Source organism: Capra hircus, chromosome 16 (genome assembly GCF_001704415.2).
Source record: "Capra hircus breed San Clemente chromosome 16, ASM170441v1, whole genome shotgun sequence".
Classification (NCBI taxonomy): Eukaryota; Metazoa; Chordata; class Mammalia; order Artiodactyla; family Bovidae; genus Capra; species Capra hircus.
Window position 1 is genome coordinate 50,490,505 of NC_030823.1, and position 26,394 is coordinate 50,516,898.

The 26,394-nt window shown below is 48.9% G+C and overlaps 2 protein-coding genes across 2 annotated transcripts in view; one reads left to right on the plus strand and one right to left on the minus strand.

Moving 5' to 3' along the window:
• CASP9 (caspase 9) lies at nt 1-24,133 on the plus strand. The gene is made up of 9 exons (XM_005690814.3): nt 1-212; nt 5,406-5,802; nt 10,523-10,557; nt 11,626-11,802; nt 12,429-12,518; nt 13,678-13,825; nt 17,522-17,701; nt 18,317-18,426; nt 20,411-24,133. The coding sequence occupies exons 1-9, from the start codon at nt 81-83 to the stop codon at nt 20,498-20,500; spliced, it is 1,359 nt and encodes a 452-aa protein (XP_005690871.2). The 5' UTR covers nt 1-80; the 3' UTR covers nt 20,501-24,133.
• Nucleotides 21,542-26,394, minus strand: part of LOC102174414 (chymotrypsin-like elastase family member 2A) — a 17,793-nt gene continuing 12,940 nt past the window's right edge. Inside the window, exons 7-8 of the mRNA XM_018060593.1 lie at nt 25,465-25,617; nt 21,542-21,643 (exon numbers count right to left, since the gene is read on the minus strand). Coding sequence (XP_017916082.1) covers nt 21,626-21,643; nt 25,465-25,617 — 171 coding nt within the window. The 3' untranslated portion in view covers nt 21,542-21,625. The remainder of the gene's footprint in view (nt 21,644-25,464; nt 25,618-26,394) is intronic.

The window sequence follows — 26,394 nt, forward strand, 5'->3', positions numbered from 1 at the left end:
GTCCTGGGGAGAGGGCGGGGCGCGGCGGCCGAAGCCCGGAAGCGGACAGAGGCGACGGGGGTCCCTGCCGTCTGTCCGCCATGGACGAGGCTGACCGGCTGCTCCTGCGGCGGTACCGGTTGCCGCTGGTCGGTGAGCTGCAGGTTGCCTCGCTTTGGGACGCCCTGCTGAGCCGCGAGCTCTTCACTCCCGACATGATCGAGGACATTCAGGTACGGTCCCCAGCTTCCCGCGCAGCGAAGACTTCAGGCCACAGTTGGGAACTGCGAGGCCGCGCGGAGAGGGTTGCTGAAGCCACATCGTGACTTAATGGCCCGGCTCCCGCCCTCGCCTTCCCCCGTCGCGTCCCCCTCGGTCTGTGCCACACAGTACCCCTTCCCTTTGGGGAACCATCGTGAGGGAACCCCGTTTCCCCCCAGGGCGTCGAGCCTGCTAAGTTTCCCAGAGGAACCAAACAACCCCCAAACACCTTTTTGAGGGTTTGCTAACGCGATTACACGCCTTGGACGAGCAGAGTACACCCGTGAGCTGCGGCAGTGCTGGATGCCTGTCTAGAGGCATACCTGCTTTTTCCTCCTCTGGGGTGGAGGTTCTGGCTTCTCAGGTGGCTCAGTGGTAAAGAATCCACCTGCAAGGTAGGAGACATGGATTTGATCCCGGGGTGGGGAAGAGCCCCTAAAGAAGGAAATGGCAACCCACCCCAGTATTCTTGCCTGGGAAATCACGTGGACTAGGAGCCTGGTGGGCTACAGTCCATGGGGTTCCCAAAGAGTTAGACATGACTGAGCTCCTGAGCATGCACGAGGGTGGAGGTTCAGAGAACCCACTAGGGAGGTCTGACTGCCTGGCACTGTATCCTCTTTGAGCCTCAGTTTCCCATGCTGTGAAATGGGAAAAAAAGTCCTACTGCCGTGAGGGTTAAAAGAGATAAGGGTTGTGAAACAGAAAAGCTTCAGGCACAGAATGAGGACACATCAGATGGTGCCTGTCTTTGCCCTGTCCTCCTTGGCCAGCCCCTCTTGTGTTATGTGTCTTTTAAGGGGTTTGGAGATGAGGGGCCTCCTGCAGATAGTGAAGAGAATAATAAAAGCAAACATTTGAGGTTCTCTTTAAAAGCATTTATTTTTGGCTGTTCTGGGTCCTTGTTACTATGCACAGGCTCTCTCTAGTTGTGGCAAGTGGGCCTACTCTCTAGCTGCAGTGGGTGGGCTTCTCATTTCAGTGGCTTCTCTAGTTGCAGCTCAGGGGCTCTAGACTGCTGGCTGTGTAGTTGCAGAACGTGGGTCCACTTGCCCTGCAGCATGTGGGATCCTCCCAGACCAGGAATCAAACCCATGTCCCCAGCATTGGCAGGTGGATCCCTAACCACTGGACCACCAGGAAAGTCCCTGAGGTTCTCATTAAAAGCACTGTCATATCTTCGTCTTATTTGACCCTCATCACAGGCCTGTGAGGTCAGGAGGGAACAGGATGTATTTCTTACCAGGAGATACAGTGGGAATGTGTGACTTCCTAGAGGCTCTTGCATAGCGCCCTGTAGGCTGCTTGCAGGCCAGTTTCTGCATCATCCAGGAACTTGGCCTGACCACTGAGGAAGTCTTTAATAGGACAAATATCATATGGGAAGTCACCAATGTATAATATTAAGAGAAGTCTTAGGAGCATCTGCTGTGTACTGCTGCTAAGTCACGTCAGTCGTGTCCGACTCTGTGTGACCCCGTAGACGGCAGCCCACCAGGCTCCCCCGTCCCTGGGATTCTCCAGGCAAGAACGCTGGAGTGGGTTCTGCTGTGTACTAAGGAGTGGAAATAATTTGAGGCCTTATGCTTGCTACCAGGAACATTCACAGGAGTGATAAACTTGAATATCCTTGGAGGCACAATAGGTGGGCACTAGAATGGGCAGCCTCTGCCCTGCCCTCCGACACCAGCTGCGTCTGATCATACAAGAATGCTGGCCCAGTGTTGCCAGATCTTTGTACTGAGAAAAGTGAAAGTGTTAGTCGCTCAGTCATGTCTGTCACTTTGCAACCCCATGGCCTGTAGCCCAGGCTTCTCTGTCCGTGGGATTCTCTAGGCAAGAATACTGGAGTGGGTTGCCATTTCAAGTGGGAAATTATTTTGTTTTTTTTGGCCACGCCCTGAGGCTTGCAGGATCTTAGTTCCCTGACCAGGGATTGAACCCAGGCCCTTTCAGTGAAAGTGAGGAATCTTAACCACTGGATCACCAGGGAATTCCTGTTTCCTGATTTTACATGTTAGCAAAAATAGCACAGGGAACTCTGCTCAATAATCTGTGATAATATAAAGGGAAAACCAATTTGAAAAAGAATTGTTATTGTTCAGTTGCTAAGTTGTGCCTGACTCTTTGTGACCCCATGGACTACAGCACCCCAGGCTTTCCTGTCCTTCGCTATCTCCCAGAGTTTGTTCAAACCCATGTCCATTGAGTCAGTGATGCCATCCGACCATCTCATCCTCTGTCACTCCCTTCTCCTCCTGCCTTCAATCTTTCCCAGCATCAGGATCTTTTCCAATGAGCTGGCTCTTTGCATCAGGTGGTCACAGTATTGGAGTTTCAGCTTCAGTGTCAGTCCTTCCAATGAATATTCATGGTTGATTTCCTTTAGGATTGACTGGTTTGATCTCTTTGCAGTCCAAGGGACTCTCAAGAGTCTTCTCCAGCAACACAGTTTGAAAGCATCAATTCTTCAGCACTCAGCCTTCTTTGTGGTCCAGCTCTCACATCCGTACATGACTACTGGAAAAACCATAGCTTTGACTATATAGACCTCTGCTTTTTAATATGCTATCCAGGTTTGTCATAGCTTTTTTTTCCCAAGGAGTAAGCATCTTTTAATTTCATGGCTACAGTCACTGTCCATAGTGATTTTGGAGTCCAAGAAAATAAAATCTGCCACTGTTTCTATTTTTTCCCCATCTGTTTGCCATGAAGTGATGGAACTGGATGCAATGATCTTAGTTTTTTGAATGCTGAGTTTTAAGCTAGCTTTTTCACTCTCCTCTTTCACCTTCATCAAGAGGCTCTTTAGTCCTCTTCACTTTATGCCATTAGAGTGGTATCATCTACATATTTGAGGTTGTTGAAATTTCTCCTTTCACTCTTGATTCCAGCTTGTGCTTCATCCAGCCTGGCATTTCACATGATGTACTCTTTTTAGAATTTAAATAAGCAGGGTGACCATATAAACTTGATGTACTCCTTTCCCAATTTTGAACCAGTTCTGTTGTTGTATGTCTGGTTCTAACTGTTGCCTACAGGTTTCTCAGGAGGCAGGTAAGGTGGTCTGGTATATGAAAAAGAATAGATATTTGTATAACTGAATCACTTTGTTGTACATCTGAAACTAAGACATTATTATCAAATATACTCCAATATAAAATTAAAAATAAATGTTAGCAACAAATTCAGAATTTTTAAAGAATGTGTTAGGAATAATGGGCCACCATTTTACCACTCCTAGTATGGCAGAACCACGTGGATCTGGGCTGTCATCCTGGCTCTGTGACATATTACATATTAGCAAGTTGCAGCAACTTTCTTAGACTCAGTTTCCTTCATCCTTAAGGTGGGGGTAATTGTAATTTAACCTCTTTACAAGGTTGTTGAGGAGGACTAAACGAAATGATGCATTTAACACGTGTCTGTGAGTGTTTGTAAACATTGCGAGAGATCAAAACCCATGACTTACTTGTAGAAAAGTAGGCATGTAGCCAACTTTCGCTAGTGAAAATTAATCATCTCAGTGATAGTACAAATATGTGCTATTCAGGGAGCTTCCCAGGTGGGGCCAGTGGTAAAGAAATGACCTGCCAGTGCAGGAGACATAAGAGACACAGGTTCAATCCCTGGATCAAGAAGACCCCCTGGAGAAGGAAATGGCAACCCACTCCAGTATTCTTGCCTGAAAAATCTCATGGCAGGCTATAGTCCATAGGGTTGCAAAGAGCTGGACTTGACTGAAGCACGTGCTATTCAGTGTAGTGTCTATTAGTCACATGTGGCTATTTAAATGTAAATATGAAGTAATTAAAATTGAACCCAGAAAAGGCAGTTCCTTAGTCACGTGACCCAAGTGCTCAGTAGCTACATGTGGCTAATGGCTGCTCTTTTGGACAGCTCAGATAAAGATTTCCATTGTCATGAAAAGTTCTCTTGGATCACACTGCTGTAGGATATTTGCGAACAGGGTAGTGTCTTATCCCTGTGGAACTTGCCCAGAGATGGGCCTCAAAAGAGAACCAGCAGATAACCAGCATCTTCCTCCTGCTCCCTGTCTCCTCTGATCTCACCATCCCGACACTTGTCAACCTCGACCACTCCTGCAGCTTCACAGTCCACCCAATCAATGCCCGAGTCTGTGGATTTCCCCTCCTTATTTCTGTTGTCTGTCCTCTGACTTTTCTCCATTCCAGCTGCAAGTCTTTGCCACTACCTAACGTGGCTGTGGCCACACCCTGCCATTGTCCACTTTGCCCCCAGGACGAGTTTTTCAAAAGGCAGATTGGACACTGTCACTTCTTTCTTAAGTAGCTCTCACAGCTTTCTTGGCATGACTGTGCAAAGATCTCTCTCCCACCCAACTTAATCTCCCATTTCTCTGAATTCACTATTCCTTTCTTGATGTTCTGGGGGCTCAGGCAAGCTAGCCCCTCCTGGAGGCTTCCCTGATTTCTCAAGTCTGGGTTGAGTGCACCTGTGCCCTTCCAGCCCCATGTGGTTTCCCTTCTGGCATTTCTGTCTTTGCTGTGTCATTGTCTTTTTGTTTTTTCTTTCCCCATTATTTTTCAGTTTTTGTTTTTGGCTGCACTGGGTCTCATGGGCTGAGAGCCCTGCAGTTCATGGGCTTCTTGTTGTTATGCATGGACTTTTTCTAGCTGTGGCAAGTGGGGGCTACTCTCCAGTTGCGGTGCATGGGCTTCTCATTGCGGTGGCTTCTCTCGTGGTGGAGCACAGGCTCTAGGGCAGGTGGGCTTCAGTAACTGTGGCACACGGGCTCAGTTGCCCCGTGGCATGTGGGATCTTAGTTCTTGGACCAGGGATTGAACCTGTGTCCCCTGCATTGGCAGGCAGACTCCTAACCACTGGACAACCAGGGAAACTCCTGTTTACATCCTCCACTAGAAGTCACTCCATGAAGACAGACTGTTCTCTCCTGCATTTTCAGCGCTTGGCCCATTCTGGGCACACAGTAGACATCCCCGACATAGAGATTGAATAGATAAATGAAGACTGGCAGGTGGCCTATGCTCAGAGTAACCTCAGGCTCAATTTTTGCCCATGTGCCTGATTGTTTAGACTTAGGTAGATGGGAACTGGGGAGTCAGGATGAGAATCACAGCAAAGTGTGTGGATAATAGTGACATGTCTTTCTTTCCAAACAGAGGGCAGGCTCAGGATCTCGGCGCGATCAGGCCAGGCAGCTGATCCTAGATCTAGAGACTCGAGGGAGTCAGGCCCTTCCTTTGTTCATCTCCTGCTTGGAGGACACAGGCCAGGACACTCTGGCTTCATTATTGAAGACCAGCAGACAAGCAGCAAAACAGGATGTGGAGGCCATCAGACCCCTGGATCTTAAGCCGGTGGTGCTCGGACCAGAGGGCCTCAAACCAGAGGAGCTGAGAGTGATGAAGCAGGACCCATCAAAGCCGAGCCAAGGAAAACTCGCTCCAGTGGTGCTGGGGCCAGAGGAACTCTGGCCAGCCAAGCTCAGGCCTGAGGTTCTCAGACCAGAGGTACCCAGGCCAGGGAACATTGGTTCTGGAGGATTCACTGATGTCTGTGAGTACCAAGAGGGAGTGGTGGGTGGGTGTACCAAGCGATCATTGACAAGTGACCAGTGGTATAGCTGGGTAGCGTGAGCTTCAAAACTTAATTTTGGTGTTGTCTTTCTGAGTACTCATAGGGGATGGGTGGAATATTCTGATAGGGGTTCAGGAGAGCCCCTCCTCTGAAAAGCATGTGTTGAAGTCTGGTTTTCATGTCATGGGTTTTGATCAGTGTTTCCAGATTAATCTAGTGTTTGTGATTTGCCTTTGGGTCCAGGTGAGTCGAGTGGACTAGTGCAGGCTTGGGGGCATGAAGGAGGCGTCTCTTAGAGTCTGTCTCAAGTGGGCGCTGTACATACCCTTATCTCCTCTCCTCACAACAACCCTGCGAGGCAGGGCATCATTAGACCCATTCTTGTTGATGAGGAACCCAAGACTCAGGGAGGTGAAATAATTGCCTATGGTCACAAAACTACATCCAGTAAAATACATAAATCCAAAGACTGCAGCTGGATGGTTGCCCAGTTGGGCTTCCCTGGTGGCTCAGCAGTAAAAAATCCACCTGCCACTGCAGGAGGCGTGGATTTGATCCCTGCGTGGGGAAGATCCCCTAGAGAAGGGAATGGCAACTCCAGTGTTCTTGCCTGGGAGATCCCATGGATGGAGAAGCCTGGCGGGTTGCAGTCCATGAGACTGCAAAAAGCTGGACATGACTTAGCAACTTAACAGCAACACACAGATAACCACACTCCAGATTATTACCATATGGAGCATTCTGGTGTCCTTTAAGACTCTCTTGTACTTCTTTCCAGTCTATTCCCATTCTTCCCCCTTCCAAAGGAATCACTATTTTGATCTCTGTTGCCCCAGATCCCTTTTGCTTGTCCTTGAACTTCAGTGAAAATGAAATCCTATGTACTCTTTGAGTCTGGCTTCTCTTGCCATCATTATATTTGTGAAATTCACTCATGCTGTTGTGTGTAACAGAAGTTAATTCTGTTTCATTGCGAGGTAGTTCTTATTCTGAATCGTCCACAGTTTATTTAACCATTCTCTTGTTGCTGCTCATGTGGTTTTTCCTTAGGGCTTTGTTTCCATGGCAGCATGTGGAGACCCAGCACTTTCTATTTCATGGTTGCCCAGTTGGCCACTGCCATGGTCTGGATGCTGATAATAATATTAGTAGCAAAGGTTAACTTTACTGAGTGTGGCATGTGGGATCTTTAGTTGTGTCACATGGGATCAAGTTCCCCAACCAGGGATCGAACCTAGGCCCTTTGCATTGGGAGCTTGGAATCTCAGCCACTGGATGACCAGGGAAGTCCTCCGTGTGTGATTTGTGTTGCCTAGGCCCAGCACTAGGACATCTACCCTTTCTTCCCTTAGGCAGCAGAGGGGGTGTGTCTCCCACCTTCTCTCTCTGCGGGAGCCGTGGGCATGTGCTCAGTGATGCTCAGGCTGACTGATTCTTTGGCACACACACTTGCCCATACGTGCTTCTTGTCCCCTTGAAAGCTGTCATTTTGCGAGAAGTGGGTTTCATGCATGTTATATCTGACTTCTTTATCCTCCGTGTGGGACTAGAACCCCTCCCTGCCTTTGTTAGTGCAGTGACTGCTGCCTGGAGCGTTCCTTACCTCTTTTCTTTCTTTTTTTAAAAATTATTTATTTGGCTGTGCTGGGTCTTGCTGTACTCGGGCTTTCTCTAGTTGCAGCAAGTGAGGCCTACTCTTCTTATTGCAGTGACCTCTCTTGTTGCAGAGCATGGGCCCTAGGGTTCGAGGTTCAGTATGGGCTTAGTTGCCCCGAGGCATGTGGGATCTTCCTGGAATGAACTCTTGTCAACCACTGGGGACCTCCCTCCCTACCTCTTTCTTCTGGTGCCTTTGTCAGGTTACTCCACCTACGTGTTGCTGTGGCCTGTGGACCTCTCAAGAGCAATCACTTTGCTCTGTAGATTTTTTTTTTTTTAGGTAAAAATTGAAAAAAAACTTTTCCATCTTCATTGAGATATAATTGATGTATAACACACTGTGTAAGTTTAAGGTGATGATTCGATACTTGGGTGTATTATGGGAAAATGACCACACTAAGGCTAGTTAGCACATCCATCAACTCACATAATTAACACTTTTTTTTGTATATGTGGTGAGAACATTTAAGATTTACTTGCTCAGCACCTTTCAGGTATGAAAGTGAAAGTGAAAGTCGCTCAGTCGTGTCCAACTCTTTGTGACCCCATTGACCATACAGTCCGTGGAATTTTCCAGGCCAGAATACCAGAGTGGGTAGCCATTCCCTTCTTTAGGGATCTTCCCAACCCAGGGACTGAAGCCAGGTCTCCCGCGTTGTAGGTGGATTCTTTGCCATCTGAGCCACCTGGGAAGCCCTAATACTTGAAAAAAAAATAGTAATACTGTATGATCCAGCAGTTCCACTTCTGGGTATATATATTCTTTCTGTGTTTTCTTATAGCTCACTTAGCTTCCTTAAAACAACAATTTTGAATTCTTTATTGGGCAAATCATAGATTTCCATTGTGTGTTTTTGGTGGTATCTTGTTTCCTTAATTTTTCATATTCCTCAAAGTCTTGTGTTGCTGTCTTTGAATTTGAAGAAGGAGTAATCTCCTCTAGTCTTTATTCTTCAATGTGTCCTATGTAATTAGAATTTTGCACCAACGGTATACTGCAGCTTCTCTGCTAGACTCTTGGACTTTCACAAAGGCATTCTTATCTGTGGGTGATTGTCAAAAATCAGTGTTCTTTGGGAGAATGAAGATGGTAGAAAACTCTTATTCTGCCGTTTTGATGGTGTTACTCTCTCACTTTGTGGATCATTACTGCCAGTTCAAGAAATAAACACATTCTTCAGCAGTAGTTGCCGCTGTTGTTCAGTTGCTAAGTCATGTCCGACTCTTTGTGACTCCATGGACTGCAGCACACGAGGCTCCCCTGTCCTTCACTATCTCCCCAAGTTTGCTCAGGTTCATGTCCATTGAGTCAGTATCTAATTTCATCCTCTTCTGCCTCCTCTCCTTTTGCCCTCAATCTTTCCCAGTGTCAGGGTCTTTTCCATTGAGTTGGCTCTTTGCATCAGGTGGCCAGAGTATTGGAGCTTCAGCTTTAGCATCAGTCCTTCCAATGAATATTCAGAGTTTATTTCCTTTAGGATTGAGTGGTTTGATCTCCTTGCAGTCCAAGAGACTCTCAAGGGTCTTCTCCAACACCATAATTCAAAAGCGTCAGTTCTTCAGTGCTCAGCCTGCTTTATGGTCCAATTCTCACGTCTGGATATGTAGTAGATAATGGTATATTCAGTAATATTGGTATTTGTAGTATTGACATTTGTAATATTCAGTATTGGCATTTTCTAATACTGAAAATGGTATTTCCAGTAGTAGATAATGGTATTTTGGGGAGTGCAGTGGAATTTTGGAAATGAGCAGTTGTTTAAGAAATAAGTCTGTGGTCTAATGGGAATCTTCAGGCTAGGTAAAACCATTTATGGCATGACTTTTGAACTGGCAAAAGAATAGCTCCTAACAAGGTCCAGGCCCGCTCTGAGCGATGCATGGCACCATGGTTGGATCATGAGTATAGTCTCTGGCATGACTGGGTGATGGTCAATGTCTATTTATTTAAAAAAGAAAAAGTCCCATAACGTTGTAGGTTGGTGGTCAGTTGACTTCTTGCTAATTGAAATGAAGACTCTTTTGATACTGAAAGAAAAATAACACCTTTACTCCTTTATTCATTATTCAGCTATTTGGTGAGGACCTTCAGCTATTTGGTGTGTGCTGGAATTCCATGGACTGTATAGACCATGGGGTTACACGGTCGGACACGACTGAGCGGCTTTCACTTTCACTTTCAGTTTGCTGCGTGCTGGCCTCCTTGGATTCCACAGAGAGGGAACAGACCTGGAGCTTCCCCATGTCTCTCTGTTCTAGAATTTCTCGTAAATAGAATCACACCGTACGCACTCTGCTGGCTGTTTAAAAACTTGGAATGGTGTTTTTGCAGTTATCCATGGTGTTGCACGTACCTCCTTCCTTTTTAAGCTCTGTCGTGTCCCTTTGTATAGTTGTGTCACAGTTGGCTTACCCATCCACTTGCTGGTGGATGTTTGGGTTGTTTCTAGTTCGGGGAGTATGAATAAGGCTTTGATGATCATTCATGGCCAAGTTGTTTGGTGCTCACTGTGCTCATTTCTCTTGGCTCTGTACCTGGGAGTAGAGTTGCTGGTCGGAGAGTAGGTGTGTGTTCAACGTTATTGGAAACTTCTATTTAAAAAAAAAAAAAGTCTTAAAAAACTATATTTATTTTTGGCTGTGCTGGGTCTTCGCTGCTGTGCGTGGCCTTTCTCTAGTCGAGGCGAGCAGGGGCTGCTCTTGTGGAGCACGGGCTTCTCATTGCAGGGGCTGCTCTTGTTGCGAAGCAGGGCTCTAGGTGCACAGTCGTCAGTCATTGTGGTGCATCCCAGGGGTCAAACCTGTGTCCCTTGCATTGGCAAGTGGATCCTTATCCACTGTACCACCAGGGAAAGCCCTGGAAACTTCTGAATAGTTCCCCAAGGTGGCTGTGCCACTTGACTTCACCAGCAGTCCCCGGGAGTTCCTGCGTTCCTGCTCTTCTGCGTTTCTACGTTTCTGTGGGAGGTGTCCTCACAGGGTCCCTTGTCCCTTCCCTGTTGGACCCTGACATTCACGTTTTCCCTCTTTCTCTCTCCAGGTCCTCAGGACAGAGCCAAGGGAAATGCTGATCTGGTGAGTCTTCATGTCATTTGGGGCCGATTGTGTTGGCTTTCGGCTCTTCCGCTCTCTGCTTCTCAGGTCCTTCCTGCAGCTGTGTCAGGAGCCCCAGGAGCTCAGCCCAGCTCAGTCCTGAACCCCCTATAGCACCCTGACCCTGGTACAGCTGTCCTGAAGCAGATTCTCTAACCCTGCTCTTTCCTCATTTGTGAAGTTGGGTTAGATCTAAGTAGGGGTCAGTGTGAGAATCGGCTGTGGCACCTATCCTGGACCAAGTCACTCCCTGTCTCAGTCACAGTATTTATTGTGTGACTTCCCTGTGTCAGCCTGGACTTTGCGCTAGGACACCTGGGAACCAACCACTCAAGTTTCTAGCCCTCGTGGAGCCATCAGCCTAGTGAGACTAGTTACACAAAGAAATATATACGTGTAAATATTGTGAGTGTGAGTGAGTGAAGCCGCTTAGTTGTGTCCGAATCTTTGCAACCCTGGGGACTGTAGTCCACCAGGCTCCTCCATCCATGGGATTCTTCAGGCAAGAATACTGGAGTGGGTTGCCATTTCCTTCTCCAGGGGATCTTCCCCACCTGGGGATGGAACCCAGGTCTCCCACACTGCAGGCAGACGCTTTAACCTCTGAGCCACCAGGAACAGCAAAAAAACCCCAGAATTACTAGAGAAACATTGAACCTTGAGAGGAAGTGGCCTCAGACTCTCCAAGGGTGACTTGGGCAGGAGTCTGCCAGCAGAGCTGATCACGTGATTGTCAGTACTCTCCAGGACTAGGCGACCTGTTGGTCCTTTGGGGGTCAGTGTCTAGGGGAGCTGGATTTCTCAGCTAGCGGTTCCATCCTGAGTACTCTGAGGGGAGCTAATCTTCTGTCGCAGGTTTAGCTGATCATCCATCACACAGCTGCGTGTGTGTGGTGTGGATGCCAGACACCTGCTTCAGAGGGAGGCAGACTGCAGGCTCTGTCCCATCTCTCCAGACTGCCCTCCCCATGGGTGAGACCCAGGGGGTCGCCTTCTCTCCCGAGGAGTGCAGCGAGACCCTGGTTTATGCTGGTCCCTCTGCTTGGGCAGGCCTATGTCCTGAACGCAGACCCCTGCGGCCACTGCCTGATCATCAACAACGTGAACTTCTGCCGCGAGTCGGGGCTCATGACCCGCACGGGCTCCAACATCGACTGTGAGAGGATGCAGCGACGCTTCCACCTGCTGCAGTTTGCGGTGGAGGTGAAATGTGACCTGACTGCCAAGGTACGGGCCCTATGCACGGACAGAAACGGGGGCTCATGGGGTAGTGTCCTAAAGAGGGCCCCTGAAAGCCAGCGACTCGCCAAGACGAGCCCTTCAGTCTGTAGGACCGCAAGAGGCAGTGTGGCTAAGTGGTTACCAGCGAAAGCTCCAGACTCAGAGACCCGGGTTGAGGACTGACTCCCCAACTCCCAGTGTGACTCCCGACCCTGAGCTTCTCTATCTATAAATCGAGACCCATGCTCATGTCCTACAGTTGGGTTAGGTAAGTGTTAGTCGCTCAGTCATGTCTGACTCTTTGTGACTCCATGGACTGTAGCCCACCAGGCTCCTCTGCCCATGGAATTCTCCAGGCAAGAGTGCTGGAGTGGGTTGCCATTTCCTCCTCCAGGGTCTTCCCGACCCAGAGGTCGAATCCAGGTCTCCTGTATTGCAGGGAGATTCTTTACCGTCTGAGCCACCAGGGACATTGTAGGAGTAGACAGAGTGCCCAGCATCTCTTCCCCTGTCTTCTCCTGTGATCACTGTGACTGTCCTTACTTCACGACTGGCCCTGGGAGCAGGGGACTGGCCGAGGATGAGGACCTGGTCCATCAGTGGTCGGGCTCACCCCCGGCCCTCTCTTGTAGCAAATGGTCCAGGCTTTGATGCAGCTGGCGCGGCGGGACCACGGCGCTCTGGACTGCTGCGTGGTGGTCATCCTCTCTCACGGCTGTCAGGTTGGTGGCCTCACCTTCTCTAGCAGGCGCCCAGGAAGGCTGCCCCGAGAGGCCCTGCAGGAGCCTCGTCCCTTCCTGTGTCCAAGACCCCCTGGCCTTTGTGGGAAGAGCCACAGGGCCCTGTCCACCTCCTGCTGTTTTCTCAGAAGCCACTTGGCCCTCTGAGGGGTTGGGTGCTCCTCCTGGGTGGGAGGGCTGCGACCCTGGGAGAAACCATCTGGGAGAGGCAGGAAGAGGTAAGCTGGATTTTGTTGTGAGCCGGGCACAGCTTACAAGAGCTTCCAGCTCCTGTCTTGGTCCTACTGGATGTTGTTCCGGGCCCTTTGGTGCTGGCTATGAGTTTGGGACGCTGGGACCCACTCTGGCCTTGACCACTAATGTGCTGGGTCGTGGTGGCCAAGACTCTCCCCCTTTCTGGGCCTCAGTTTCCTCATCTTTTGAGTTGAAGGGCTGGACAGAGCAGAGGTAACAACCCCAGTGGACCGTACAGTGTTTTCAAAACTGGCGACTGTAGCACGGAAGGCATGATCTTCAGCTTGTCCTGAAAAACCACAAAGGTCTGACCCATCAGGCCCTTATCCTCAAAGAGCAAAATTCTGGCCTGTGGCTGGGCTGGGGCCACCCCTTTGGTCCTTTCATTCACAGTGTGGCCTCTGGACGGCAGCATGGGCATCGCCTGGCAGCTCAGGAGAATGTAGGTTCTCATTCAGAGCCTGTACCTTAACAAGACCCTTGTAAACACAAAGTTTAAGAGGAATTGTTCTAGCATAGTCATTCTCAGTTTAGCTGTAACAGAGGTACCTGAAGGGCTAGATTTCTGGTACCCACTACCCAGGTTTCTGATTTGGGAAAATTTGCATGTCTTGTAAGTTTCCAGGTGATGCTGATGCTGCTGGTCCAGGGACCACACTTTGAGAACAACCAGTCTAGAGGAAGCTGGCCAGTGTTCTTGAGTTAGGCTATCTGGTGCACATAGGCATGTGAGTTTGAGACCCTTGGAATTGAGGCTGCCCAGGACCAACCTGCTGTGTTTCACTCAGCCTTGTGCCCCTGATGGAACCTTCTAAATGCTTGGTCCCCACAAAGCCTCTGCACAAACAGGCCATTGGATTCCTACCGTAACTTCTTGGGTTTGTCACCAGAGTTCTTGGTCTTCTAGGCCAGCCACCGCCAGTTCCCAGGGGCTGTTTATGGCACAGACGGATGTCCCGTGTCCGTTGAGAGAATTGTGAACACTTTCAATGGTACTGGCTGCCCCAGCTTGGGAGGGAAGCCCAAGCTCTTCTTCATCCAGGCCTGTGGTGGAGGTAAGCCAGTCCTCAGCGTCGCTGCCGATGAGGCTAGTGGGAAAGTAGAGGTCGATCCAGGCATCCAGGGGCTCCCAAACATGGTCACTGCTGTCCCAAAGTGGCACCTCCATCTAGTTGGAGTAGCCTGAACCCTGTCTAACTTTTAGAGGTTTGCATCTCATGATGCTATAGCATCAGGGGATCATTCAACTGAGGCCACTTCAACCTCAGACTTGGCGAAAACAAACAACACAGAGGAAAGAGGAAACTTCTTTCATTTTCCTTACCTCCTGTCATTCTCCTGACCTCCATTAACCTGCCTCCCTCCCACTGTTACAGAGAAAGGGAAGCTGCTGCTGGATTAACTGTTGGAATTCTCAAAGGCTTAGGTATTAGGGAGTCAGTAATTTTTAAGGATTATTTAGATTGTTTGTAGCTTTGCTATATGTCCTGATTTTAAACCTGAGCCCTACTTCACCGTTACCTGGTTTTCTTGTAAAATAAAAGAGGGAAGAGAGAAGAACATTGTGTGTCCTTGGGACATGAGGTCATCTCCAGGTGAGCTGGCCCTGACCTCTTTGCCTCCCCTGCCTGGCATGCTGTGCCCACCCCAGCACTGCTCAAGGTGCTCTGGCTTACTCTTCAGCCTTCCTATGTGCCATGCCTCTGCCTTATCTCCTGGCCAACTCTTAATCATCCATCCTTTTGGTTACAATTTATTGTCACTGCTTTCAGGAAGTCTTCCCTGAATATCCCCTTCCTTGCACAGAGTCAGGGTTCTCTGGCCCTTGTTCTCCTGTAGCCCCTTGTCTTAGCACTTTCTCCTAGTATTGAGATGGCCTCATCCCTTGGTCAGCCCTCTGAGGGCAGGGTAGTCCTACCTGCCCTACAGCTGGGCCCCTGCCTGACACAAAGCCCGTAGTATGCTTGCATCTTTTGTGCATTCTAATTGTTTGACTTAGAAATAAAACCATATAAAAATATCTGTGAGCAAAATCTGAAGTAATGTAGATTCCCACCAATAAAAACTAAACCAAACAATTAACTGGGAACAGGAGAACTCCAGAGCTGGAAAGCAGTAGTTAAGGTGCCACCTTTGAAATTTGGGTCCCTGCTTCGCCTCCTGTTTTAATGCCGCGGGATCATGTGTTTAACGCTGTTGCCACGTGAGGGCGCCACCATCAGCTGAGACAAGAAATACCCAAAGGCTGCGGATCTCTGCCAGTGTCTGGTGAGGTGTCCTGCTGTTACATGTCTCTGAACTGGTCTGCCCTGGGTTTTGGTGACTTGTGTGTCTATTTTAAGATTCGCTGTTGTTGCAGTTTAAAACAGTTTAAAAATCTTCTAAATGTCATCTGCCCCTTCATTAAGAGAGAGCGTGGGCACCAAGGTGGAAGAACGGAACTCAGAGTCAGCAACTCTGGTATGAAATGTCAGTGAGTAAGCCATGTGATGAACTTGGCCAGAGCGGAGGGGCCTGAGATTTGGGGGTGACCCCTCCAGAACTTTGGAGGTCATGCTGAGAGGCCAGAAAAGAAGAGTCATGGACGACAGTGGTTGTGGATTTTATGTCCTGAGGGAGTGGCTCCTCGTCCCACTGTGTTCATTCTCATGGGAAGTCTGGCTTCCTCACAGGAGTTTTGAATCAGTGAGGCTCCTTAAGAAGAAAGCAGTGCCTTACCTGCATAACCCGTAGGTAAGGTCTTCCCCCTCAGATTTGTAGGAGGATGATGCGTCATTTGAGACACAGCCGGTATCCCCTGTCTGGCCCCCGTCTTCCTCTGACCCCCATCCTCCCCTCCCAGAGCCCATGGTCTCTGCTCCATTTTCAGAGGCAGCCCCTCTGCCCGCCCCATTGCCTTCAGCCCTACCTGTGGCATCCCCCTCACTGAAGTGCCCCCTCCCCCCCTGCACCCTGCTGCCCTGGGCGGACCCAGCCACAGCCCCACCCTTCCATCCCAGGTGCCCTTCCCCATGCCACTTCAAGTCATTCCCGGAACCCAGGGTGGATTCCAGAATCTTGGTCAAGAAGACAACTGGAAGCAGTGACCTGGGATAGCAGTCCAGTTTTCGCAGATCTAAGAAGCCCCCCGTGCAGGCTTGGGGGGCCCCATGGGAAGCAGCAGGGTAGTTGAGAGCCAGAAGAATGTAGGCTGGAGTCCTGGTCCCTTGCATATTAGCCGTGAGATCACAGACAGATCACCGAGTTTCTGAGCTTCAGGTGAGAGGTCAGTCGACATTGGGGTTATTATTGTAGGGTTTCCAGAGCCATCTGTCCTGTCTCTGTCCCGTGAACCCTGACCTCCCTCGTTCCTTGCTGTTACCACCGTGGATCCAGCCACACAAACCCTCCCGCTCTCCTGCCCTGGGACCTGCCTGACAGGTGCCCGTCTCTCCCTGCAGGACTGCTCTCCCTTCTTGCAAGGGAGACTGGGTCACAGCCGCCTGCTCCAGAAGCCTCTGGGCCACTCCACCCTCTGCCTGTCTTTACTGAAGCTCTTTTTAGGTGCCTTCTTTCTCTTGTTTTGGTGGTATAGCTTGTGAGATCTTAGTTTCCCGATCAGGGATCGAACCCTTGCCCCTGCCATGAAAGTGTGGTAACTCAGCCACCGGACCTCCAGGGAACTCCCTGATGTGACTTGAGGTTTTATTTTTTAATTTTTGCCTGTGCTGGGTCTTCGTAGCTGCACACAGGCTTTCTCCAGTTGCAGTGAGCAGGGGGCCACTCTCTAGTTGCGGTGCATGGGCTTCTGATTGAGGTGGCCTCTCTTGTTGCAGAGCTGGGCTCTGGGGTGTCTGGACTTCAGTAGTTATGAAGTAGTTATCCCGGGTTCCAGAGCACAGGCTCAATAGTTATGGTGCATGGGCTCAGTTGCATGTGGGATCTTCCCAGACCGGGGATTGAACCTGTGTCTCCTGCATTGGCAAACTGATTCTTTACCGCTGAGCCAGCAGGGAAGCCTGTGACTTGATCTTTAATGACATAAAATTTGCCATTTTAACTGTTTAAAATTGTTCAATTCAGTGGTTGTCAGTACAGTCACGATGTTGTGGGAACATCATCACCATCTAATTCTAGAACATTTCATCTTCCTCCCAAAGAAGCTCCATACCTGGTAGCAGTCACTCCATTCCCCCTCCTAACAATAACTAATCTGCTTTCCTCTCTCTGGATTTGCCTCTTCTGGATACTTCATATAAATAGGATATCATGTGGCCCTTGATATTTGGCTTCTTTCACTTAGCCTACTCTGGAGGCCCATCCACATTGTATTATGATGCAGTATTTCATCCCTTTTTAAGCTTGAGTAATATTCTATTGGATGTTTATACCTCCATTCATCTGTCCCTGGACACATGAGTGGTTTCTACCTTTTGTGTGCTGTGAATAATATGATGAACGTTGCTACATAAGTTCTTGTTTGAACACCTGTTTCCAGTTCTTTGGTGTGTATATCTTCTAACTGGTTTCTTTTGCTGTTTTTAAAATGTCTGCATTCTTGCTCCCCCTTTGCCCCCACTTTATTGAATGAACATGTAGAAATTTTGTTTTAGTAAAAGTAAAGCTCCTGTTTAGGCTTCCTGCTCATGTTGGCCTGGCACTAGGCCTCTGGCTCCAGAGGAAATCAGGCCTCTCAGGGCTGGTGGCACAGAAGTGGGAACTCTGGTCTGAGTGTCTGACTGACAACTTGTGTCTGTTTCCGCTTCCTGCAGAGCAGAAAGACCATGGGTTTGAGGTGGCCTCCACTTCCCCTGAAGATGAGACCCCCAATAGCAACCCTGAGACGGATGCTACCCCATTCCAGGAAGGCCCACGTTCCACTGACGAGCCAGATGCCGTGTCTAGTCTGCCCACGCCCAGCGACATCTTGGTGTCCTACTCCACCTTCCCAGGTGAGCGGATCCGGAGACCTTGTCCTTCTGGCTGGCAAGTCCCCTCGTCTGCCCTGGAGGCAGCAGTGCTGTGAAGGACAGACCTGGGTGTGAGTCTTGGTTCTGCCACTTTGTTGCCTCTGTGACCCTGAGTAAGTTGAGCTTCAGCTCAGGACAAGGCAGTCAAGGTGCCTAGAACGCACAATAGAAGAAGGCAAGCACCCTTGTTTCGGTGTGCCTTGGTCTCCTCACCCTTGTCCTGGCCCTGCCTCAGTCTTCTCATCTTTAAAATGGGAATATTAACTGTACCTTGGGGATCATCATGGTGATTTTAACAAAGTGTCTGGCCCACTGCTGAGCCCAGTGCCTGGCACACAGCAGGTGTGACAAATGTTTGTTTCCTTCTTTCTTATCCCTTGGAAGACTCACCTGATTTCTCCAAGCCTAGACTGCCTTGTTGGGAAAACAAGAACCCTAACCAAAGTCGCAGGGTAGTGGCGAGGATGAAATAAGATCATGCAGAGCCCAGAGATGCAGGCTCTGGAGGGCTATGGACATCAGTCAAGGTCTAGCGATGGGCCCACCTGCATGGGGAGGGTGGCTCCCCAGCAAAGCTCAGCCTTTCTCCTTCTGCAGGCTTTGTCTCCTGGAGGGATCCCAAGAGCGGCTCCTGGTACATCGAGACCCTGGACAGCATTTTTGAGCAGTGGGCTCACTGTGAGGACCTTCAGACCCTCCTCCTCAGGGTGAGACTGCTGGAGGGCCAGTGTGTCCTCCCCAGGGTGGGGGTGAGCAGGGCCCCAAGCCCGAGCACAGATTTCTTTTGCAAGCCAAAGGCTTGCCCTGAGGGTTGATGCTTTTGCTTCTGCAAATGCACGAAGTGACTGCCTGTAGTGGGGCTTCCCTGGTGGCTCTGTGCTAAAGAATCCACCTGCCGATGCAGGAGATGTGGATTCGGTCCCTGGGTCAGGAACGTCCCCTGGAGGAGGGCATGGCAGCCCACTCCAGGATTCTTGCCTGGAGAATCCCATGGACAGGGGAGCCTGGCAAGCTGCAGTCCATGGGGTTGGGAAGAGTCAGACACGACTAAGTGACTAAAACAACGAACAGCAGCGCTGCCTGCAGTGACATTCGCTCGTTATGCCAAAGACAGCCTTCCCTGGCCTCTGAGGTGCCAGGCTGACGCCTCCCACACTCCCCACTGATGGAGCCAGTCCTCATTGCCAGCGTGGGACGGCCCAGTACCCGAGCACAGCCCCTGATGGCAGGTTGCAGGCCTGTACCTTCTGCCCCTCTGTGTAGTCTACACTCTTGACCCTCAAGAATCAGGAATCCCTTTAGTATCTCCTGACTTGGGAGGCCCCAGTGAGAATAGCGAAGCATGGATGAACAATGCCCCACTCAGGGTGGTTGTTCCTCCAAGGGGCTCAGAACGTGTGGGGTGCCCTCCTGCTCTGCTCAGGTTTTTTGTGCCACGAGAAGGGGCTGTGAGGGCTCCTCCTTCCTCCTGGGGAGGCCCTGGCTCTGAGCTTTGCTGAGCAGAGGAGAGGAGAAAAGCAGGTGCAGGGCCACCCCTGGCAGGACTCCAGGGGCGCCATGAGCCATGGCCGTGGAGGAGAAAGTCTCACAGGCAGTTGAGGGCCCATCAGGGCTAAGCAATGTGCTCGACTCCTGGGCCCGTCTCTTCTCTCAACTTTTCTTCATTAATTTAATCTGACTTGAATTTTGTGAATTTTGAATTTTCTTTTTAGAAAACTTTTATTGGAGTATAGTTGATTTACAGTGTTGTGTTATTAATAATTTCAAGTGAACGGCAAAGTGAATCAGTTATACATATATTTATCCACTCTTCTTTAGATTCTTTTTCCACATAGGCCATCACGGAGTGTTAAGTAGAGTCCCCTGTGCTATACAGTAGGCTCTTATTTGTTATCTGTTTTAGTATAGTAGTGTGTATATGGGCTTCCCTGGTGGCTCAGACGATAAAGCGTCTGCCTGCAGTACGGGAGACCCGGGTTCAATCCCTGGGTCGGGAAGATCCCCTGGAGAAGGAAATGGCAACCCACTGGGGTACTCTTGCCTGGAAAACTTCCATGGACTGAGAAGCCTGGTAGGCTACTGTCCATAGGGTCACAAAGAGTCAGACACGACTGAGCAACTTCACTTATGGTATTTGTCTTTGTTTGACTTCACTCAGTATGACAATCTCTAAGTCTATCCATATTGCTGCAAATGGCATTATTTTGTTATTTTTATGGTGAATTTTGACCTTTCTAAACTTATAATTGAGATGCTTGTTCCCTTATCTCCACCCCCTGCCCAGCACACGCGTACACATACACATACATATACACACACTCAAGAAGGCTGCAGCCAGAGCTATTTTTTGTTTTATTTTATTTTTTAAAGATTTTTTTGATGTGGACCATATTTAAAGTATTTATTGGATTTGTTACAACATTGCTTCTGTTTTCTGTCTTGGTTTTTTGGCCACAAGCCATGTGGGATCCTAGCTCCCTGACCAGGGATCGAACGTGCATCCCCTGCAGTGGAAGGTGAAGTCTTAGCTCCTGGACCACCAGGGAAGTCCCTAGAGTTGCTTTTAAAGTTCTGACTTGGTGTGCATTCCCCGAAAGTTCTGACTTGGTGTGCATTCCCCGCAGCCTCGCTTTGGAACTCTTCCTTCAGTGGAGAGAACTCACAGGCCTCCCTGTGGTTGTGTTTTCACAGGTCGCTAATGCTGTTTCAGTGAAAGGAATTTACAAACAGATCCCTGGCTGCTTTAATTTCCTCCGGAAAAAACTTTTCTTTAAAACATAATGAGATCAGGACCCCTCACCCTACCTTACTGTTCACCCTGAAACCTTCCTGCTCCAGCTCTGGCTGTGGCTAAGGCCTGGACTTTCCTACCACTGTGGCTGACATCCATTGGAGGTTTCTGTAGCCTGTAGAGGGTCTGCTCTCTCCCCATGGGCAGCAGGCAGTCCTAGTAGCTTCCAAGTTGGAGCCAAATGACCCGCGATGGAGGAGGAGGAGCAGAATGCCATGGACACTATGGGGCTTTTTGCCCGTGACCCATTCATGGCTAGCGGCTGTGGCCTGTGACCCCTGTGTTTTCTCTACATCAGGGCTTCTCAGCTTCGGCACAGCTGACACTGGGGCCAGAGAATCCTTTGTTGTGAGGCCATCCTGTGCACTGTGGAATGTTGAGCAGCCTGGCTCCACCCACCTCTCTTGAGTCTTGACAACCAAACGTGTCTTCAGCTATTGCCAAATCGTCCTCATGCACCCCTACTGGGGAACCACTGATCTATAGGAAATTTTGGCTGCAAACAAACCAGCATCTCTCTTAGATCAGTTTAAGGCTACCAGAATCTGAAGAGCTAGAATCTGTAAATCCTAAATGAAGTTTTAAAAATTATCAAGTTTTTCTCTATTGCAGTGTTTCTTTAAAAAAAAGAAAAGTTGAATATGGACTCTCTTTCACCCATTTCCCCCTTATTTTGCTTTAACTTTTTATTGTTTCTCATATAAAGGAGACTGTGGCTTTTTGGGAAATATTTCCCCAGCTCTTACTTCTTTTGAACCCCCTACCCCATCCCAAGAAGTGACTGGGGTGGGAGCCGTGTGTTGAGGGAGGTTAAGTCACTTGTCCATGGAACACAATTAACCAGTGGAGAGACATGGCCAGACTTGGGCCTTCTTGAGTCCAGCCTGTGTCTTCCTGGCTTCAGGATCCTCGTCCTCCTCGTCCCCCACCCACTTGCTGAGCCTGTAGGCTCAGCTTAAAGACCCGAGCCTGTTTCTTGCTTTCAGGGCCCTAGACATGAGTACGGTTTGCTAATAAGACTCTCACCAAGATGTGATTCAAGTAGTTGTCACTTTATTGTTATTTTTCTCCTGTGACCTTTCCAAGTCTGAAACAGTCCCGGGGACTTCTGGTGGTTAGTTATTTTCAATCACCTGCAGGACACACAAGAAAATAATCAGATTAACTCAGCAGAGCAGAGCCTTGTGTGCAGATTCCCAGCTTTCTCCCTCCTGACTCTGCGCTGCCTGTGTGAATCAGGCAGCCGGAGTTGAAGCAGCTTTCCCCAGGAGCTCTAATGATGCTTGGGAGAAAAGATGTCATCACAGCTTTAAATGGATTTCCTGTAAAAAAGGAGCCTTAGCCAAGCAGTTCAGTTTGGGCTTCAGGGTGGAGGTGGAGTGGGGCTGGGAACTTATGGGCATGTCTGTATATGTGATTTGTTTCTCAAAAGATTTGAGAGACCCGAAATTGTTAACAGTTGCTGCTGTTTGCCAGGCAATGTTGTGCACTATGGAAGGGGCTGTAACCCGTTTTCAGAAGCTATTTGGCATCTATTAAACATTCTAATGTGCCAACTCCATGATCCTTTGATGCTGCAGGATCTGTGTAACGTAGAGACTCTGACCAGTGCAAGGATATATGTCCAAGAATGTTCATTGCAGCCATGTGAGAGGGGAAAATAGGAAAAGAGATGAAATCTTCATTCATTATATTCATACTATGGAATCTTACTTAGAATGAATAGATATATATGGGCTCACATGTATAGTGTGATATGGTGTTAAGTGAAAAAACCAAGTTGCAGAACAGTATGAGAAGTAAAATCCTATTTTTGGTTAGAAGACAGTGTGTTTATATGTACATATATAAATGTTTTATAGATGAACCTAAATCAAGACCACACACCAAGTGTTGGTTATAATTATCTCTGGATGGTGGGATTGCAGGTGTCATGCAAGTGAGGGGTGTCTACTTCTTGATTTGATACACTCCTATATTCTTTTCATATTTTTTACCGAGAGTATGTATTATAAAGCTGGTGAATACCAGTGATTCATTTAATATCTGTTGAAAGGATGAACGCCCCCGGCCACCTGTCTCCTGTCAACTTTGCAGCTGCTGACCTTGGTTTGTCACCTGTCTGGATTTAGAACTCCAGGCTGCACACAGTGTGCCCCCGGGCTGGGACCACTGCAAGGTTCTACTGGCCCCTCTGCAGTTGCTGGGGTGGCCTCCCCAAGAGGACAGCTGGCAGCTTGGCTCTGCTGCTCCTGGAACCTGTCACGGGCACATGTGCCTACCCTGACTGCTGTCCCGGGAACACAGGACCCCTGCCCAGCTGCCTTGCAAGCCTTGTTTTCCCTGTTGATTCCCTCTGACATCAGGCTTTCAGCTGAGGCCAGCTCTGTTCGCGTGTGTCTGTGGCTGGGAACAGCTGATATTGGGACCAGAAGACAGGACAGTTGCTCCCAGTCCCTGCTTGGGGCCCCCAAGGTGCTGCCAGGGCCAGCTGCCTGGTGACTCACACAGCAGCTGGGGCTGGAGAGCATCCTTGGATTTGGCTGCAAAACACTCTACTTATCCTCCCATCTAATCCGTCCTGGGCCAGGCTCCTTTGAAATGCTGGTGGTACCTCCAAAGTCGGACTCGGGTTTTCCTCTGCCAGGATGAGATCATAGCTTTTCCCCAGTTGACTGAAAAAAAATCTTGTAAATTAATGGCCACTCTATTCTTGATTTTACATTTTCTCTAACAAACTTTTCTGGAACCTCTGGTGCCTATAACCACTTGTTGGCAAAAGAAATGCCAACAGACAGACAAATGAGCAAGGAGCCGGCAAGTATTAATGGGAAAACTCGGAGACAGCCACCTGCTTGTTTTGACAGTGCCCATTTGACAGTGCTGTCTTCCTCCTGGGACTGCATGCTCACGGCTGTGGTGTCATATTTGATTTTATAATGGAGTGTTGGTTTGGTTTAATTAAACAGCTCTCTCTATAAATTCAACTTAAAATAATGAAATCAGATGCCAACTTTCCCTTCTTTGAGAGCTCTGACACTACAACTCCCACTTGTTCTGGCTCCTAAAAGAGTGAGTGAGTCTTAATCTAGTTCAAGTCCCATTTTACAGAAGAGCAAACTGAGGTGGTGGCAGTGCTGGGGGCGTGGGTAAAAAAGTGTCCCCCTGCCAATGCAAGGGGACATGGGTTCGATCCCTGGTCCAGGAAGATTTCACATGCGAGAGGCAACTGCACCCATGTGCTGCAACTACAGAAGCCCATGCTCTGCAACAAGAGAAGCCATTGCAATGAGAAGCTCTCACATCACATCTGGAGAGTAGCCCCGGCTCACTGCAACTAGAGGAAGCCTGTGCACAGCCAGGAAGACCCAGCTCAAACAAAAAAGGAAAAAAAAAAGTGCCCCCAATCAGCAGAGTGTCCTCCTCTTCCCCCCTCGCCCAAACATCCATCATCAGGCGCGACACCTTAATCCCTCCCCCAGGTACCCCCCAGGCCTGCCCTTCTTGTGACATCTCTCCATGTTCTGGCTGTTTCCACCTACTGTTGATTATATCCATGGCTGCTCCCAAGATTGGTGCTTGTTTTTTTGTTTTGTTTTTTTTTTAAATACAATTTTTTTTGGTTTCCATTATAAATGAATGTTTATCCATTGTTTTAACAAAATAGGAATTGAGCTGGTTTGGAAGTTTGTGAGGAACTGATTTTGAGTTAACAGGATCAGGCTCTTTGGGGACACAGTCACAGTTGTAATGGGACCAACTCAGCTCCATTTACCCGGACTGTCTTGGTCTGAAACACAAAGTCCTGCATCCCAGGAAACCTCTCAGTCCAGGGTGAACTGAGATGATCGGTCACCCTACAGAATATCTGGGGGACCCTTTGGTTTATTTTTTATTACTTTTTAAACTTGTTTGATTTTAATGAAAAATTCTACCGCTATAAACAAGCATTGCTTACATTTAGAAAAATTTTATCTACCAGCTAATAAAATAACATATATTAGTCTTGTTACTTTGGGCTGTAAAATAACCTATAGTAGATCTTTCCCCATTAACACAGATATGGCTTTTTGAACATATAACCAAGGCTTCCCTGGTGGCTCAGATGGTAAAGAATCTGCCTGCAATGCAGGAGACCTGTGTTCGATCCCTGGGTTGGGAAGAGCCCCTGGAGGAGGATACTCCAGTATTTTTGCCTGGAGAATCCCCATGGACAGAGGAGCCTGGTGGGCTACAGTCCATGGGGTCGCAAAGAGTCAGACACAACTGAGTGACTAAGCTCAGCACAGCACAGCACACATGTAACCCCAGAATATGTGATTCAGCTTTTTTAAAAAATGGTTTGGTTCTCTTTTCCTGAATTCAAGAAGTCTTTTTGCCTCTGAAAATCTCTTATCTCTCCTGTAATTAAGAAAATTGCAAAGATATTTTACATCAGAGGTTCTACATACAATTAAATGTAAAGTTACAGTGGAGGTAACTAACTCTTATGTATCACTTAATTGGGGTCATTAAGGTTTAACACTGCTCTTTAATTGCTAAAATTATGGGGGACCCCTTTAGAAGGACTAGTTTCCAACAATTAAGGCTGTGGGGGACTCAAATGATTGGGTTTTGGGCTTTGCAGATAAATGTAGCATTGGGCAGTAGGGTCTGGGCTTACACATAGATAAAGAGAAGTAAAATACTCCATGACTCCTGGGAAAACCACTCAATGCTGGAGGAGTAACCTTTATTTTCAACCTCTTTGGACAAAGCTCTCCTCTACGTGCCTTTTCACTCAACTTACACAGAAACTGTGAAGGCCCATGGGGAGCCCTGTGGAGGTTGCCCAAGTCTGCACTTTCTAGCTTTCAGGAGGAGGGAGGGGATTCTTAGAACTTAGGTGGCCATGGCCCTCACTGGGCCAGGGGAGGGCAGGGCCCGTGGGGCTCATGGCTTGTCCAATTCTTACCGAATTGATCCAGTCATTGTAGTTGGAGACCCGCGTGAAGACGGAGGGCTTGCGGTAGTAGTTGCAGCCGAGGGAGGACCCGAAGCTGACTATGCCGTGCACCTGCCACTGGCCGTTATCCGCCTGGCAGTTCAGTGGCCCACCGGAGTCCCCCTGGGGAAGAACAGAGTTGTGTCAGGAGGGGCCTGGGGGCTTGGGCAGGGGCGTGGGAGGGGCAGGGGCTGCTCTTCAGAGCCCTTGTTTTACACATTGGCAGTGTATTTATATTGTTCCATGTGGGTCGCCAAGTTCCCTGAGGCCAGCCTTCGCAGTCACAGCTCAAGATGGCACCATAATACTGATAGGAGCTAGCCCTTGCTCTTCCTGGGTGCCTGGAGTGGTGCTGAGCACTTTATAGGCCTTATTCCATTTCATCTTTACCAAAATCTACGGGGTAAGTATTGCTACCTGGTGGCTCAGATGGTAAAGAATCCGCCTGCAATGGAGAAGACCTGGGTTCGATCCCTGGGTCAGGAAGATTCCCTGGAGAAGGGAATGGCAAACCCATCCCAGTACTCTTGCTTGGAGAATCCCATGGACAGAAAAGCCTGGAAGGCTATAGTCGACAGGGTCGCAGAGAGTTGGACACGACTGAGCGACTAACACACACACCATTTCACCGAAGAGAAAAGCAAAACCCCTCAGTCTGAGGTTGTGCAGGCAGTAAGTGAAGGAGCTGAGATGTGTCCCTGAGTTAGAAATTAATGCACTCCACCACCATTGGGAGTTTCCTCCCACTGAGGGAGTTTCCTGGGAGCCAGTCTGCATGGGCAATAAGTGGAGGTCTCCAGTGTAAACTGAAGGACACATGAGGCTCCTTCCTGCCCTGTGCTCATGTTGCAAAGCCCACCACATAGCAAGTCTGTTTGGTTAAGATGGTGTGTCTAGAAA